At 42.6% G+C, this 19,328-nt stretch overlaps 1 protein-coding gene across 3 annotated transcripts in view; it reads right to left on the reverse strand.

Annotated features, from left to right (window-relative positions):
* The window catches only part of SRF (serum response factor), a 77,351-nt gene that overhangs the window by 33,865 nt on the left and 24,158 nt on the right, over window positions 1-19,328 (reverse strand). For all 3 annotated transcript variants that reach the window (XM_032215707.1, XM_032215706.1, XM_032215704.1), the window contains exon 2: window positions 18,396-18,662. In XM_032215707.1, the coding sequence (XP_032071598.1) occupies window positions 18,396-18,662 (267 nt within the window). The remainder of the gene's footprint in view (window positions 1-18,395; window positions 18,663-19,328) is intronic.

Raw genomic sequence — 19,328 nt, forward strand, 5'->3', positions numbered from 1 at the left:
ACTACTGGCATGTCCACAGGAGGTAGCTTCAGTAATTCCTCCAGACTCGCATCCCCCATGTATAACTTCTTGTCGCTACTACTAGGGGTGGCGAGGGTGCCTAGTTGCACCCATTGTTTCTGCACTACATTGAGGAATAATTTTAGAATAGGCACAATTTCCTGTGCCTGAACCGGTTCCTCAAAGAGGCCTTCACTAACGTCCATGGGATCAGGAGCTGTCTGAGCTGGGGGAGAAGAATCCAAATGGGTTGAGGCCTTAGCCTTGTTCAAGATAGTCTTGAAATGGGCATGCTTGAACAAACCAGTAAACACGGGTTTGTCAGGAATAGCCCCCTCGTCCCCCGAGAACTCAGGCTCTGGGTCAGGAAGGATGTCCTCCTCCCAGGCCGAATCCTCACTGTCCAGTGAGGAATGGGGAAAAGATGGGCATTGGGTCAGAGGAGCCTCCTGGGATGAATCCTGGGCCGGGTTAGGGCAGGACTTGTGTGGGCGTTTGGCCCACTGCTACATGCCTGCCTCTATCCCCTGGGTAATGGCCCTGGCAATAACCTCCTGCATCTCTACTGAAAGATTGGGGCCTCAATCCTCCGCAGGGCAGATCCTTGTGGGAAGTTGGATGATTGACTGTTAGGGTGCTAGAGGACCTGCAGGAGCTAACACCTCCTCTGGCTCTGATGGACATGCAAATAAGTCGGCCTGGTTGGCCAATGAGGGCCCTGGAGAGCCCGCCATGGCAAGGGAAGCAATAGGGGAGAACTCCTGCCCCTCATCTGAAATTATACGCGCCTCAGAGAGGGTCCGCAATTTGGGAGTCCTCCTGGATCCCCAGCTGACTTTAGAACACCATTTGTCGGCTGTGACCAGGGGGACCTTTGCCCAAGTTCGCCTGGTGCACCAATTGCGACCCTACCTGGATCGGGAGGCCCTTCAGACAGTCACTCATGCCCTTGTGACCTCAAGACTGGATTACTGTAACGCGCTCTACATGGGGCTGCCCTTGAAGAGTGTTCGAAGACTTGTTAGTCCAGAATGCAGCCGCGTGAGCGATTGTGGGTGCACCCAGGTACACCCACGTTACACCTATCCTCCGCGAGCTGCACTGGCTACCCATTAGTCTCTGGACCCGCTTCAAGGTGCTGGTCGTTACCTATAAAGCCCTACATGGCATCGGACCTGGGTACCTGAGAGACCGCCTCCTGCCGATTACCTCCCTTAAACCGATCAGATCTCACAGGTTAGGTCTCCTCCGGATTCCATCCGCCAGCCAATGTCGGCTGGCGAATCCCCAGGGGAGAGCCTTCTCTGTTGCAGCTCCAGCCCTCTGGAATGACCTCCCCATGGAGATCCGGACCCTTACTACCCTCCCGGCCTTCCGCAAAGCCACCAAGTCCTGGCTGCTCCAGCAGGCCGGGGGGCTTGTGAAACATCCAGCCCCACGGAAACTGTGAATGTTGCGTTCTTTTTTAAAGTGTTGTCTTTGTCTATTTATCCCCCTTCCCTTGTCTATTGTGAGCCGCCTGGAGCCCTTCGGGAGTGGGCGGCATACAAGACAAATAAATAAATAAATAAATAAATAAATAAATAAATAAATAAATAAATAAATAAATAAATAAATCTTCACTATCAGATATGGGATGCCCCTGACTGGGCTAGGCCTCTGGTGAAGGTTCCCTGGGGGAGACCTTCCTGGACCTGCTGTTGGGCCTTATTAAACTGCTTCTCCAAGGCCTTCTGACAGCAGATGGCATCCTTGTCCAGGCCTGAGGCCTCCTGCGCCTCCTGCCTGGAATAGGGCTTGCTCCCCGTTATGACCTCTCGGGCTGCCTTGCCAGCCTGTCTCAAAAAGGCCCTGCTGGTGGAGGGGCCTGTCTGTGCTGGTTCCTCGGGGGCTCGGTTTACCATGACTTATCCTGACTGGGGAGCGATTGCTTAAGGCAGAGAATCCCACACTCACCACCTGTACAGTTATGGAGGATTGGGCCATAGCGCTCTACTTTAGAGGCACTGAGAGCAGCAGGAAGAGAGGCAAGAAAATCTGGAATGAAGTAGATGAACTTTCAGTGCGAGACCCGATAGCTCCCAGCACTCACGCAGGCCAGCTACCCAGGAGTGTGACCCAGGGGAGCCAACAAACCTCCTCTGCCGCTTCTCCTGATAATCTCAGTAAGGTAAAGAGACAGACCTGCTGGAGGACCGAGCAGGAAAGCTCCAAGCGGCGATCTGTGGAGAGCCAGGCAATCAGGCAGCTGAGGCAATTAGCACAGGAAGAAGGCAAACAAAATGGCGACCGGAACTTTTGACCTTCTCAAAATGGCCACTGGAAGTCAGTTATGATGCCCTGACGCTCCGCACCAGCCGCCGGCTCCTTTAGGCAAGCGTGGACAGCAGCAGCAATTCAATCCTGGGCAGATTGGCTGTATTTAACCCACACTTGGACTCTCCAAGCAGCGCACAGGAAAAAGAGTCTGGAGCCTGGGGATGGTGAAAAACCCATCGCAGGCCAAAAGCGGTGGGGGGGAGCATGGGAGGTTTGGACGTGCATGCACAGGGGAGGGTGCATAGAAATATGTTCCCCCCACTTTTGGCACGCGATGGCAAAAAGGTTAGCCATCACTGCTCTATGAGTTTGAAATTCCCAATGAAATTGAATTATTGAGGATTAATTTCTAAAAGCCTCCTGCAAGTCTGCAATACCCCCATTCCACCCCACAGCACTGCCCTGATGATTTCCTCTTACCTTCGGTGTATATACTTCAATCATATGGAGCTGTCATATGGAGGTCACGATGTTTGCTTACATAATGCATTATATTATTACTTATTTAAATTGTATTAACATATTACAATGTAATACATTATTATATATTTACTACATGGGTAATAAATAGTGCTGGCTATATGGCACATCAACACCACTCCTCCATTAATTGCACTGGCCACCGGTGTGTTTCCAGATGCAGTTCAAGGTGCTTGTTGTCACCTTTAAAGCCCTATATGGCTTGGGGTCAGGTTACCTGAGGGTTACCTAACTCTTTTTCCAATAGTTTCTATCCATCCGGATTGGGCATGCTGCAGCAGTTCCCACCAGCCAGAGTATCAACTGGCAGGAACTAGAAGATGGACATTTTCTGCAGTAGCCCCTGCTTTATGGAATATTCTCTCCTTGGAAATTAGAATAGCCCCAACCCTGTTTGGGTTTTGCAAAGCTTTAGAATATGCATACAGGCCCGGGGGCTCAGAATGTGTTAAGAATCCAATTATTTGGCTTTACTACTAGTTGAAAAATCATCATGGCTGCTGTTTGTACTTATTTATTTTATGGATGTTTTTATTGTTTTAATGTTTTAATTGTTTTGCAATTTTAGAATTGTAAGCCACAAAGTCATCTGGCTGAGTCTCAGCTACAGAAATTGAATGAATGAACGAACTATAGCATTTCTCTAGTGCTCTGCAGACAAAAAGATTCATTAAATGAACATAATACTTGGGATCTAAGGGTTGAAACAGCATTATTTGTGCTGTTAAATTGTCTGATCCATATAATTTTGAGGAGCACAGAGGTGTGGCTTCAAATTAACTCTGTCTCGAGGCCAATTGATTTGATTTATTGCATTTCTATGCCGCCCTATTCCCGGAGGGACTCACAATACCCAATCCTGGCTAATCCTGCAAAATTCCTCTAGAAAACGTTGAGTTTTCACAACATATATGATCCATTTGAAGCTTTTTACAAGCTTGGTGAGTTTAACATTCCTCCCTCCTCTTCTATACAATGGTATAGTTACCTGAACTTATGCAAGAGATATATTATTCATATAATCAGTGATTAGAGAAGAGCACTAAAAGCTCTTGCACTTCATAGGTTTAATTAAAGTTAGTCACCTGGCATTCCTTACACACACACACACACACACACACACACACGGCATTCCTTATCCTCCACTTCTACAAATCCTTTTCATCATTCAAAAACTGAGCAACAGCACTGACCCATCTTAAAAAGGTTACAGGAGCATCTTGATATAGAATAGAGAATCCTCCATGGGTACTATTGTGAAAATGTAATTAATGAGTTGAGAAAGAACCTTGGATTACTTCTTTGGAAATAATCTAGAGATGCTGATATAGCTATAAACGGTCCGTCAGATACTTCCTTATATTGGTATGGTAGTTACATTAATAATTTGTTGCAGAACTAGTAAACAGTAAGGTTTGTTTGCCTAGTAATCAGTTGGCAGGCTATCTATTAAGATTATGGATGGAAAAGACTTCTAGACTCCATCCTTTCCCAGTAGTTCAGCAATTTATGAGAAAAATTAGTTTGCCAGCTGGATGACACTCTTTCAGTCCAACCTACCTTACAGGGTTGATGTTGTGTGGGAAATAGGAGGAGGAAGGAGTATTAGGTATCTTCACTACCTTGAATTACTTATAAAGTAATAAAGACATGAAGAAAAAAATCTAATAAATACCTTGCAAATGTCTTCAAAGATAACAAAAATTACTAAGAAGGGACATAGAATTATAATGTTGCTTAATCACTGATTTTGTCTTAAGCTGATCTCTCTATCAATTCATTGGAAATTGGATAATAAGGAACATGGAGCTTCTTGGTTCCCAAAGTTTTGGATATGTTTTTTTAAGTGGCCAGCAAACTGTAGACCACCATCACTCTTAGTATGGAAGAGCAGCCATATTGTGGAATGATCTCTTTTGTAAGTACTTTACTACTGCTACTATATTGGCCATAGAAGTAGAAAGGCTTCGATTCCTTTTGAAAAGGTGCCCATTACAATCAGTAGGTGGCAATATAATCTTCAAGGAGACATATCCACGAAATGAAGTTGCAAAGACTGAAATGGTCCATCCATCCAAGGGGAAGTGCTGGTAACAGCAGTTAAGAGAGGGTGTAGACTGAATTCTGCACACACCCCACAGCTGTCGACCACTTGCCATGCAACCTGTTTGAGACACACCAACATGTCAAAATTTACAGTGTAAACTAAAGAAGGAGGAGGAGGGGCATGAGCAACCCATTAAATGCCATCAGAAGGGGTAATCCCCAAGTGTTTACAAGCAGTGTCTTCAGGAAACAGAAGGCATTGTCCCAGAAAAAGGACAAACTGGAGAAGAAAAGGCCAAAACTTCAACAGCAGAAGGAAACTTCTCCAAACAAAAAAACAGAAATAGCAGATCATTGGCTGCAGCGTAATCCAAATTGTTACCTTATGCTAAAGATGGGATTGTCCTTGTCATCCCAGCAAGAGGAAACAGAAATAGCAGTAGGCAAGCCACAGCTGTATTAACAAAGGGGTATCCAGAAAAGGGAAACCCCTTTATTTCCAAATACCAAAAGCATACTGGAGTCAATGCCCTTGACCACTGAGAAATCTGCTGCTAGGGTGTAAATGCAAGTTAGAGCAACAAGCTCTGTAATCTTAGCAGATATAATTGTGGCAAAAGCATGAGCCTCTATCACAAAAGCTTGATGACAACAAAGTAGTCAGAGCACCATCAACCATCCTCTTAAAAAAGATGACCCATACTGAGGTGATGTAATGGGTCTTCAATGAGGTCAAGACCAGAAGCAGAAACAGTGCTTACTACTGCTCCACAATCAGGAGGAAAGCTATCAGGAGGGAGCAGTATTTAAAGTCTGATAGAGCTTGAGAGTCACATTAGCAGCAAAAGTTTCTCATACAGAGTAAAGATATGAGCAGAGATATATTGGGTATGTTGAGAAAGTGACCGTTGGCTTACCTGAATGGTTGCTCTCGAGGCGCTGCAGGAGTGTCCAAGCATGGGTTAACTTCAGCTTGCTGCCCAAGGACTGAGTTCAAATCTTTGTGTAGCCATGCCTCCTGTTCCCCACAGAGGCTCAGTTTTAAAAATAAAGGTATCTGATCCAAAGGTTGCTGTATGGAAACATCCATGTCTTATAGGTGCTACGTCCTGCACCCTCACGAGAAACCCCAGGGTGGGGTTGGACACTCCTGCAGCACCTAGAGAATGACCATTCAGGTAAGCCAACGGTCATTCTCCTAGGTGCTGCTTTGAGTGTCCAAGCATGGGACATATCCAAGCTATGTGGTCCCAGGGTGGGAAGAAGGAATGTCCCGGTTAACAGGGGCCGCAAGGATCCGCTGTAAGACCCTCCTTCCAAATGAAACCTCAGCCAAGGCAAAGGTGTCCAGTCTGTAATTTCGAATGAACGGAGACAGCGGGGACCAAGTGGCCGCCCGACAAGTCTCCTTAATAGGTGCTTGAGTGGCCCAGGTTGTTGAACGCTGTTACACCAGGAGGAACAGGCCTGGCTTGTTGTTCATAGGCCAACTTTATGCATGCATGTAGCCAGCGACCTATGGTGGAAGATGACACTTTCCTCCCCATTGAAGTAGGTTGGAATCAAATGAAGAACGATTCCAACTTGCGAAAGGAGGCTGTCCTTTTTTTGTACACCCACACAACGTGGCGCACATCCAGTTTGTGCCAGACCCGCTCCCTGGGATGGCTAGTCGGGAAGGATCACCTCCTGTGTTCTGTGGAATAAGCTGTTAATTTTTGGTAAAAAGGCTGGATCCAATCACAGAATGACCCTGTCCAAATGTATGATACAAAGGTCTTCCCTAACGGAGAGCGCAGCCAGTTCTGAGATTCTGCGCGCCGAGGTAATGGCCACGAGGAAGGCAGTTTTGAGTGACAAATGCTGTAGACTAGCCGAGCGAATAGGTTCGAATGGCGGTGATGTTAGGGTCTGCAAGACAATGGACAAGTCCCAAGTTGGGTAACAGTGCACCATCGGAGGGAGTAAGTTGGTAGCCCCCTTCAGGAAGCTGTGAACCTTTGGGTGTCTGCTGAGCGGTTGAGAATCATCTCTGGACAAGATGGTGGACAGGGCTGCTGTCTGCTCCGAAGTGTGTTGGGGGCAAGGCCCTTGTCCAAGCCCTCCTGTAGAAAATCCAGGATTTGAGGAATGGTCGCAGCCGTGGCCACCAATTTGCTGTTCAAGGATTGGAACTCCCCAACTGCATCCTTTTAGGGCGACTGAGTTTTTAAAACTGAGCCTCTGTGGGGACTAGGAGGCGTGGCTACACAAAGATTTGAACTCAGTCCTTGGGCAGCAAGCTGATGTTAACCCATGCTTGGACACTCCAAGCAGCGCCTAGGAGAACAGCAAAATTTCTATTGCTTGTGGAACTAGCAAGGTCATGGAATGGTTCAAAAGAATATCTTGAGCATACCCCAGCTAAAGGGCAGCAGCTGCTACCAATTGCAAATACTATGGGCATCCAGCTGCTATCAGATCAGGTTTCAAAGAATAGTAAGCCACAGGCCATTGCCCAGGACCCATAAGCTGAATTAGTACTCCTGAGGCAATGCCCTGCTAAGCATGACAATAGCGTTAAAGGATTTACAATAACTATGGAATGTATACGCTGGGGCAGTTGACAGACTTTGCTTCAAGATAATGAAAGAAGAATTCTCTTCCTCAACCAAGAAACAAGATTGGGAATTGTAGTCAATTTGAATCAAGAGTGGGGACTGGGTGGAAAAGTTAGGGATCCATGTAATAAAAACTCACCATTCCTTTAAAAAAAAAATCCTTATTTTTTTGGTTGTAGGAATTTTCATAATAGGATATGTCCAAGATAACAAAACTGGCGTAAAGACTTCGAAACGTTGTGCCCATGTTCATCCAAAAACATCAGCAGGGCTAAGCAGCCCTTGTCCACTGTAGACAGAAGAATATCATATGCATAATGAAGAAACCAGGAATCCCAGAGGGGAGAGAAAGTGCTCAGATCAGAAGGCAAAATTTGATCAAACAAAGTAGGCCCATCAACCATGCCCTGAGGGAGATGATGCAGGTGAATGGAGAGCTCTTCAAAGTAAAAGCAAAAAGGTATTGAGAAGTAGAATGAAAGTGAAGTAAGCAACATTCCAATCAACCACAGAAAAGTGAGAAGCAAAACTGTGATACAAGTGAGAATCATAGCTGGGTTTGAGACAGCCAGGATGCAATGGAAGAATATATTCATTAATAAGGCACAAATTCTGAACAAAACAATAAATAGGACATATGTTTTCCTATTCAACCTTCTTGACAAGGAGGTTAGGTGTACTGCAGAGATTCAATAGCAACAAGTGTTCCCTTTTCTAGCAAAATCTTATCCTCCTCCATTTCAGTTAACTTTCAGGAAAGTTAACACAGGTTCCTCAACAGGCAACCTTATAACTGCACCCAAAATTTATGTTGCTAAGCAAGACAGTTAAGTGAGTTTTGCCCATTTTACAACTTTTCTTGCCACGATTATTAAATGAATCACTGTAGTAGTTAAGTGAATTATATTGTTATTAAGCGGATCTGGCTTTTCCCGGTAACCTTGCTTATCGGAAGACAGCTGAGAAGGTTACAAGTGATGATCACATGATCCTGGGACAGTGCAACTGTCATAAATACATGCCAGCTGCCAAGTATCCAAATTTTGATCATGTCACCAGGGGGACGTTGCAATGATGGTAAGTGTGAAAATTGGTCATAAGTCACTTTTTCAGTGCTGTTGTAACATCTAACAATTATTGAACAGTTAAAATGGTTCTAAGTGAAGGACTACCTGGATAGCAAAACAGGGGATGGCCTCCCAGACCTCACAGAAATTCTCACCAGCTGTGCTGAGAGAAACAAGCCTGCATCTGCAGAAGAAGATGCCCTGGAAGAATATAGGGTATACGGAGCTTAGTCAAACTCTGATTCAAAAGGATTGTCTTACACAAAGAAGCTATGATCAGAAGGCAGAGTTAAAATAAGATCATTTGAAGAGCCAAGGTAGCGCAGTGATTAGAGTGCAGTACTGCAGGCTACTTCAGCTGACTGCTAGCTGCAGTTCAGCAGTTGAAATCTCACCAGTTCAAGGTTGACTCAGCCTTTCATCCTTCTGTGGTGGGTAAAATGAGGACCCAGATTGTTGGGGACAATATGCTGACTCTGTAAACCATTTAGAGAGGGCTGTAAAAGCACTTTGAAGTGGTATATAAGTCTATTGCTATTTAATGCAGGTAGTCCTTGATTAAAGACCACTTGTTGGTGTTTTTTCAAGAAGCAACTGGACTTCCTTCTTTTTCATTGAAGATATTTCATTTCTCATCCAAGAAGCTTCTTTAGCTCTGACTGCATTCTTCCATTCCCCACCATCCAGTCGGAGTTGAAGAAGCTTCTTGGATGAGAAGCAAAATGTTTTAAAAAACCAAAACAAGTCCAGTTGCCTCTTGAAAAGGCACCTTTGGGACAACTATGACCTGAATGACTGAGAATCTCCATAGACAATTGATCACTCGTTAAATGACCGTTCAATCTTCTGGCCATTACAAGCATCCCCATGGTCAGTGATTGTAATTTAGGCACTTGGAACCCATCTCACAGTTACAATAGTTGTGGCATCCCATTGTTGAACAATTGCCATTTGTCACCTTCCCTACCAATTTCCCACAAACAAAGAGAATGGGAACCCAATTGGAAGAGTTGTAAGCCACTTATTCCCACTTTTTTTTGCCCCAAGGAGCTCTCTACAGAGTAGCCACAGCACTTAGACTTATAGACCACTTTACAGTGCTTTATATCCCACTGTAAATAAGTGATTTACAGAGTCATCATATTTCCCCCAACAATCTGGGTCCTCATTTTACCAACCTCGGAAGGATGCAAGTCAACCTTGAGCCAGTGAGAATTGAACTGCTGGCAACAGTTCAACAGAATTAGCCTGCAATACTGCATTCTAACCACTGCAACACCACGGCTACGAGAGTATGAGAACTGTCATGCCACAGCACACCCTCCCTCCCTCACCCACACTCACATGGCAACCACAACAACCTGGGCACATTCCATACTGCTCATTTGCATACTAATGAGCCACCTAAAATGGCTTGTGTTGACTGTGACTTACAACTTCCTATTGGCTTCCCCATTGACTTTGCTTGTTGGAAGCTGCAAATCATAGTTGCAAATCATAGTCACATGGGATCCTTACTTAGTCACTCACAATCCTCATTTAATGTCGACAACAGAGAAGTGATGTCACACTTTACAAATGCATTGTATCAGGTCTGCCATCGTAAACGCATCAGCCTGCTTTGCTTTGCTGGCATCTTGCCATAAAATGCAGGAGGGGGGAGAATGGAATGCAGAGGGGGAGGGATGACAGGAATCAGAGGTGCCAATCCAGAAGAGACCAGCACATCCAAGGACATGAGCGTGAGAACAGAATGCAAAAGTACACCAAAGAGGCAACAAAGCGGTTACCAAAACAACGGATTCAAATGTCATTGGACACTCATGAACTTGTCAAGTGAGGGAGGGCATGGGGAATGGGAAAAAAGCAGGTTTTGAGCAGGAAAATTCAGATCCAGCTTTGCTTATACCATAATCACTTGGCTTTTGTAAAAGTATACCTTTTGCTACAAATGGAGTCAAGGATCTGTCTTTCCTAAATACCCAAGCTGAGACAAGCCTAACACATAGCTTAGCAGCAGAAATACCAAACGCAGTTACTCTTGAAAAGTAAGGACCATCTAAAGAGGCAGACAGTTTGGACAGAAAATCCTAAGATTGGGGACCGCTGCTATAGACTGTATATATATATATGAGAATTATGAATAGCTTTTTGCAATGATAAATTAACACAAGAGCAGACTTCAAAAGCTGCTTAAATCATCATTCCAATGGGGACTCCTCAAAAGGGCTTACCCATTGAGGCACTGTATAAGGAAAGATTCAAGGTCTATAAATTCTGAATACCGATCACGCTGACTGGAGCTCATCAGAGTTCAATAGCTTCACCAGTGTTTCTTAACCTGGACACTGCCAATGCACATGTATTAGATGAGAGCTATGACAATATACATATGCTAAGTGCATATGATAATGACAGAGTGGAAAGATGCAGCACATTTCAAACATTGCCTTGGCACAGACAACATAACATTTCAATGCAACTTTTGTGGACAGCCAAATACATTTGGGTCAATTCCTAGGTCATGCCGTTTTACCGGAAGCTATTCTGACTGGCTCCTGGCTCCCAAGCCTTGGAACTAAGGGTCCAATTTTCATGTAATGCTCCCTATTAGCCTGTTTAATTCTAGAACTTAAAATTGTTGAACTTTTCAAGATTAGAAAGACAGAGTAATGTCTACGAGTAATAAAAAGAGTGCTTTTTGTGTCTTTTCCCTTTGTCATATTGTTGATATTTTTCTTTGTTCTTTTGTTACAAATGATCAATTTACATTAATGTAAGCAAGAGGAAAATAAAGGAACATTGCAGTTTAACTATTCTTTCTTTCCTTAGAAAACTGATTTTTCTGCACACCGTAGGCTATCTCAACAAAAAGGCTGCATTTCAATAATTAGATGTTAGATTGTGTTATTCTGCTTTTCACTTCAGGGGACACTATAGTTTAGGAACAAGATTGATAAATTAAAATATAATCCACAGCATAGAGGCAATGATGACTGGATACTTTCTGGCTAACTCTTACCAGGAAAGCCTGACAGAATTGCTGTGTTTTACTTGGAGAGGAGGCCATTAAAAAGAGATATCATTTATTTGAAGGATAGTTCACATACAATGAAATCATTGCTTTAAAGGAACAGTTTAGATAACAGCAAATTACAAGAAAAATAATTCAGAAAAGCATTAGAAAGCAATTAAGAGAATTAATTGTTTAAGAAAGGAACTGTCTATTTTAGAAAGTGGAAGAGTTGTAATCATAATCATTAAAGGTTTTAAAGTCTGGATAGCTATATTAGGAATGTTGTAACACTAGATATGTTGCAGTGCAAGAGACTAGATTAGATGACCTTTGTGTTGCCTTCTAATGATATACTTAAATGTTTAGGTCTGTCACTAATCATAAACATACTCTGAGAACTAATTTTTGTATGTGGGTAGTGACTAGCAATTTCTCTGCTTCACTGTTAGGAGTGAAGGAGAAGGATTAGTTGATTACCATACCATTTTATTTTTAGATATGCTTGTTTCAGCTATTTTGATTTTGCTCTAAGTGAAAATCATTTTAATGCATATTTACAAGTGTCACCCAGAAAACCCCACAAAAGTAAACAGTTCTATCTACCATCAGTCCAAGGATCTTCTCTTCATATAAAATAACCGGTGGCCAATGATACTTTCCTAGTATGTCCATATGTATATTTTCCCCCTCACTCCAAAACAAGCCAATGATCATTATACAAAGTTTCCACACTCTCAAAACAATTATACTGTTGCAAACAGCTCCTACATTGCTAAGGTGCTAAGAATAGGATGCACCAGCATGATAGTATGAAGATGAAGGAGGGAACAAATATAGAAATATATTTTTCTCTCAACAGGAAAGCTAAAGCTGGTAGCATCTCACATAAGTAAATTAGGACTTGGGAGGGAAAAGAGTCATCTCAATGCCTGCTGATAGAGTTATATACAGGAGCGCAGGTTCTAAATATGGGGATTTTATATGTGTTTTCTGTTAGAAATACACTTTGTCAAGCCCGCCGACAAATCTAGCAGGAGACAATTCCAGCATTTTTACTTCCGGCATTATCACAACAGGCAATTCCATGATAAACAGTACAAGCTAGCCAAGATTATTAGAAATCTGAAGAGTCTCATTCTGCTATGCAACGCATTCTATTCTCCTTACTAACTGAAAAATATCAGTTCTGCTACATAGGTATCTGAAGAGCTTACCCTTTATAAAAATATACTATGTTTCTATTTCTCTCTATTATGGAGAAATGTTTTTAAAGAGTGCAGTGCTACCTTTTAGTCAAAGAGGAAACCCACCTTCAGAATTTCAATAACCACGGAGTCTATTTTCTCCCTATAATCAATTGCATCCCAATTCTATTAAGCCGTAACATTCCCCTCTCCGTCTAGTAATGTTTACCACATTTTTTATTCACAGAATTCAAAAATATTCAAATGTAGTTCAACATATATGACATTTGGCACATTATATATAATATAAATATAAAGAACTAGTTTCTTGTACACACACACACACACACACACACACACACACTTAATTCTTTGAATACATAGGCAGCCAAAGCAGCACAGTTTTGTTAGGTATCTACAGTTTTCGAGGAAATTAACTTTGTTGGGATGCAGGTTGCTCATTAATAAACTAAATTTCCTTTTCCTCATTACTCCTACATGCCTTGTGAAAAAAATACCATATTTAAGTTTTGCAAAAATCCCAAGGCCTGGACAGGCAGGTAATTAAGACAGTCAGAAATGCCTATGTTGGTATGATCAGTATGAAATATTAAAAATTGGTGCAGAGTTTGCATTTTACATTACGCTGATGCCCTTCTGGTTTGATAGACATCAAATATTTATTTTTTTATTTTATTTATTTGTCAAGCATGTATAAGATAACAGATATAAATATAAACATGATTAGGACAGGGACAGTAGCTACTTTGGTGCACTTATGCATGCCCCTTACAGACCTCTTAGGAATGGGGTGAGGTCAATAGTAGACAGTCTAAGGTTAAAGTTTTGGGGGTTTGGGGAAGAAACCACTGAATCAGGTAGTACATTCTGGGCATTGATCACTCTGTTGCTGAAGTCATATTTTCTGCGATCAAGTTTGGAGTTTACCTTAAGTACGTATCTATTGTGTGCTCATGTATTGTTGTGGTTGAAGCTGAAGTAGTCATTCTACTACTAATAGGACAAGGTGTATTAGAAACTGTAGAAAAAATAACTTATCGGGCCCATTTCTCAGTCATTTGTTTTCACGTATCCATTTTTACTAAACAAGCTATCATGAGAATTCGTCCTATAGCTTTCATCCCTTCCAAAATGTGGTATCATTTGGAAGGAGGAAAAAAGGCTTTAAAATTGGTTTTATCCAATCTGGGAACTCCTAAATAAATTGCACTTCAACAATAATGAAAGTAAAAATTATGAGACTCAAGGACAATCACATTTGAGGGCAGTTCAGAAATATTACTCTGACATTCCTGTTGCTTGAGTCAAGTGAAACTCAAAGCTGTCTTCATTTGTACAACACAAGGGTAGAGCAATTTAGGGTGAAACATTGTGTTTTGGCCATTTATTAATAGAGGGTTATTTTTAAATATCTTGCATTATGCTTAATGTGTATGTATATACAAGTAGTCCGTGATTTACAATAGTGCATTTAGTGAATGCTCAGAATTATAATGGCACTGAAAAAAGTGACATGACCATTTTCACACTATTACAGCATCCTCATAAGTCATGTGATCAGAATTTAGACACTTGGCAACTGACTCATATTTATGACAGTTGCAGTGTCTCAGGGTTATATGATCTCCTTTTGAGACCTTTTACCAAGCAAAATCAATGGGGAAGCCAGATTTATTTAAAGACCATATTATTAACTTAACAACTGCAGTGATTCACTTAACAATTGTTTCACTTAGGCAACATAAATTTTGGACACAATTGTGGTTGTAAGTCGAGGACTGCTTGTAATGTTAGTGGTATACCAGTTAGACATGAAATGTTACCAAGAAAAAGGAAAATGGAAGATGTGAGGAAAATGGAAAAAATGTACAAAAAGAGTCTTTCTGTACTTCACCTGTTCCTCTCTTTCTCTAAAGAGGCACTGTGGGGGGAATTGCTTTCTCCAGGATCAGAGAAAGTTTTCTTCATTTCATCATCTCTTTGCAGATGAGGTAAATATCCACAAAGCCACTTTCACCTCAAGCAAGCTATAATAGAAGAGCACTGAGCCTTGGGGCAAAGGGATTTCTGATTTTAAAAACACAAAAAAGAATATCAGTGATGAAGCTGTATTCGGAGCTCATGCTCAATAATGTTTAATGAAAGCTGAAGAAACTTTCATCATATTATTTCTATATCTCACTTCACTGGTCTTCTATAAAGCAAAAACTAGGAAAACTGAGAAAAAGTGTGATATGACTATAAGTCAAAGTACCCCTTGCACATCTTTTAACTTTCTGGGTTTTGAAGACTAATAAAAGAAATCAATGCTGCTGAATAACCACTCTCACCTTCATCAGCATGACCAGTAATGAGGGAAAATAAATTTGCATCTTAACAATATGAAAAGAAACCTATTATTTACCCTAATCTAAAACAAATGTGTTGACCATGACAGGAAGAATATGCTATCCCCCCAATCCAATCAACCTGCAAGTTAGTTTCCAACTTTCCCATTCACTTTCTACTTTCGCTCTTTAGTTTTGATATTGTAGCATGCACTGCCTGTTGTCAAATTGCAGAATTTGTTGCTATGTTGTTTTGTGTGCCAGAATATGCCTAGTTAAAAAATGTTTCTATGGCAAGGGGGACACTCTTGCCCAACTGTTTGATTCTGGATAGAATGGCCATGCCTATAATGATGTAAGCTAAGATAAAATCCCACCACCTGTTCTTAGAAGGAACATGGGTATTCTTCATTCAGGTTTAAGCTGTTACATCTGTATTTCTAATAGCCCACAATCCGCAAAGAGAGTTATGCATCAACCAGACATATTGCAAGTAAGACACATCATCCTTTTAGAAATTTACTTTGCTAAACCCAGATTGCTCCTCCCTCAGAAGGCATGGTCTGTTTGGTTTGTCTTCAAATTGACTCTTCACCCCCATCTTCACCCCCAAATCATGGCTGCTGATGATCGAAAGGGATGGAACCTATGAATAACACCTGCAAGCTGTTTCTTCCCAGAAGCCTCCTCCAATACTGAGCCTCCTGTTGGGACTATAAAAATCTATGACCATTGTTTAGTAGAACCAAAATCTGACCACTGATCATCTCTCATGTTCATAATAGAGTACCAACCGGGGTGGGGGTGGGGAACCATATTTAATGGAAGTCTAAAGTTATTAGCTCTAACTTATAAGAACCTAAGAACTCTGTTTTAAAAGTATCATACACCAAGAGGAAAATCGATTTTGGGACCTATCATATCTGCCCCTGCTACTGTGTTGATCTGAAAAAGAGCCTGAAGGAGTTCAAGCTGTGGTATTACCGTATGGAAATGGGAAATTTGGCAGCACGTCAGAGGTGGTATTCAGCAGGTTCTGACCAGTTTTGGAGAACTGGTAATGAAAATTTTGAGTAGTTTGAAGAACCGGTAAATACCACCTCTGCCTGGCCCCACCCCCATCTATTCTCTGCCTTCTGACCCCAAGCTGATCGGGAGGGAATGGGGATTTTGCAGTAACCTTCCCCTGGAGTGGGGAGGGAATGGAGATTTTACAGTATCCTTCCCCTACCCCGCCCACCAAGCCACGCCACAGAACCAGTAGTAAATATTTTTTAATCTCACCACTGAAACACATCAAAGTATTTAGGTAGGCAGGCAGATAGGTAGGTATCCATTTTCTAAAATGCTGGTTTGGAACAAAGATAGAGAGAATGGGCATATTGGGAAAGGAGACTGTTCCTTTCTTGCACTGTACCTGAAAATCTCTCCAATAAAAGGTAATGCAAGAAGCAGAAATTCTCAACTAGGCTGTAATATGTTACCTACTTTAATGCTGTGCTTCAAGGACAAACAGAAGAATTATATTGCTGCTAACCCACCCACCCCCTGCAAATAGTGCACCAATGGTAAAATCACTGCTAGGAAAATAATCTACAGTGATTAGTCATACCTGTATTCTCCATACTTAAAAAACAGTGTGTAGGATATTATATGCTGTCCAGTTGGAAAAGCCTGAAAATGAAGTTTATCTTTACTCAACCGGGGGGGGGGGGGGTGTCTCCCCTGAACAGTCGCCAAAGGCAATATAAGTAGGGCTGGTTTTTAGAGGAATCATTTGCTTCGTGCAACTGACAACTGTCTCAAGCCAAGGCAGACAGCTGTGTGGGTTCTAAAAAAGCTATTACAGGAGTTTCATTTCCTATCTCCTGCCTACATGCTTGCCGAGAATGAGAAAAGATTTTTCAGGTTTGAAGAGAAGGATGTTGGCTTGGGGGTAAAACATTCTGAAGTTCCTGGGTTCAGTCTCTGGCATCTCCTGCTAACAGTCAGGTAGCAGGCCATGAGAAAGAGCTGTGCTGGCCACAGCCATAAAGACTGGGAAAGAGGGTGAAACTCTGAAGCAATAGCAAAGAACACAGAATTCATCATGTGGGATCTGGCAAAACGCTGCCTCTTTAGCCTGCAAAGTGAGATAACACAACTGTTGGCATTAACAGGCTTAGGTCATCTTTGAGGTAGCAAACAACTTTGTGACACAGATTTACAGAGATAATTTAAGCGGTATGAAGACGCCTAATGTTTTAAGGCTGATACTGAGGAAAAGCACTTAGAACTTTTCTCCATCTTGGAGTCATCCAAAACAACTGCTCTCTCCTGCCAAGACAGGCAGGTATTCTCTCCCTCTCGCTCTCCCTCACACACACACCAACACGTACACAATGTCCCCTGGGTACCCCATTTCTCTAGTAATGCTGTGTGAGCTGCTGTGGAGAAAGTAAAGAGTTAAGCTAGCAGAGTATTTGGCTGGACACTCGGAGAGAAAGAAGGAATAGTCTGTTCAGCCAAGTGTTTCAATTCCCCCTGTCCTCCCTGCCCCCTTCCAAAACAGCACCAAGCAAGAGACAGCTGCAGCTTATAAGGAATGTGAGGGGCCCAGCCAGGGGCTCCAGGGAAGGAAACCAGGCCTTATATGGCCATGGAGGCAGAATCCAATTTTTATCAATGAGCGGGAGCACAGAGACGCCCAGGCAGAGATAACCAAAAACAGAGCTGCTCCAGGAGGTCCTAGCAGGAAAGCAAAGAGCACCTGCCACATTCTGCCCTGCCCTGCCCTGCCCAGCCACCCAACGCCTGCTGCCATTAGAGGAAGGCATGACATGGGTTGTTCCCATCCCATTTCGGCAGATATCCAGCCCATCTACTCGGGTCCCAGGGAAGGTGGTGGGGGAAGGGAAGGCAGCCTCCCAGGAGAAGTAACACTAGATAAGTCTGAGCAATCAAAGCACTCTCAGTCAGCTTCAGCCTTTCTCCCTGCCAAACTTTACTGGAGCTGGGTAACATGGGTACAGAGAGGATTGCTGGTGATCAGGGGGGCACTGCTTGTCCCGAAATCAATGCCCAACAGCAGAATCCAGGTCCTAACAGCTCCTAATCTACTGCATCCTGCAGAACATCTCATTTTTTTTCCTTCAAAAAAAAACCTTGCAAGGGGAATTAACTTTTACACTGCTAGACTTCATTGGTGCAAAACGCAATGAAGGAAACCGTCTGGTCCTTGCAGTTAAGCTGGTAACACGCAGGTCTACTACACTGAAGCACATGCAGGGAGCAACAATGTTAGTAGCTCTTTCTCTCTCCCAAGACTGAGAAGCTAAGGTAGAAATTGGGGATACCTTTGTTTCTCCGCTGCTGTCCGACTCAGACACCTGATACGTAAGGTCCGTTTCCTCAAAGCCCGTAGCACTCATGCGCTGATCGCTGGTTGGGTCCGACCGAGGAGGGGAGTCAGGAGAATTCAAGCATGTCTGGATCAGTGCCTTGCCCGTCTCGCTGGTGATCATTGGCTGCAGTTTCCGTGTGGCGAAAGTATAGACGTGGCCTGTCTCACTGGCCACAAGTAGCAACACTTGAGTGCCCGTAAGGGTGGAAAGTTCATAGGCCTGGGATAAGAAAAAAAAGAAAGATGGTGAAGGAAAGTCAGTCAGGAGCACATTCTGAAAAATGTCACTAATAAGAAGAGAAAGTACAACTGGATTCATGTCACAACAGGACATAAAATACCCTTTTAGGTTGATTATGGATTACATAATGAAGTTTGGCATTCAAGAAGCTACAGTTAAACCATGGCTGGGAATATACATGTTTTTAACCAACATGGACTTCTCAGGTTTCATTCTTCAATACTTTAAAAAATAATACTAAATGACTAAGTCAGGATCTACTGCAATGTTCGGGTAGTTCTGGATAAATTATAGCTTTCCTACTGTATTGCTGTACTAGGTGCAGCAGTAGCTGACCTTGAATGAATGTCAGAAACCTACGTAGAGTCAAACCTAGTTACCATGTGGATGAAAGACCATGAAGAAAATGCAGGGCTAAAGACTAGACCGGGAAGTTAAATAACAGCAATAACCTGGAGATTGATAACTACAAATCACTCCTGTATTACTGCCCAAAAAATATATATGGAAATCTCCATGTAGCTACTTAATAGCTGACCTTGACTCCAATGAGGCTTATGTTCATTTAAAACAGCAAGCTCTCTGAAGTATAAAAGACACATGAAATACTGAAAAATTATAGCCCTTATGATTCAGGAAGTAGAC

This window comes from Thamnophis elegans, chromosome 4 (assembly GCF_009769535.1).
Source record: "Thamnophis elegans isolate rThaEle1 chromosome 4, rThaEle1.pri, whole genome shotgun sequence".
Taxonomy (NCBI): Eukaryota; Metazoa; Chordata; class Lepidosauria; order Squamata; family Colubridae; genus Thamnophis; species Thamnophis elegans.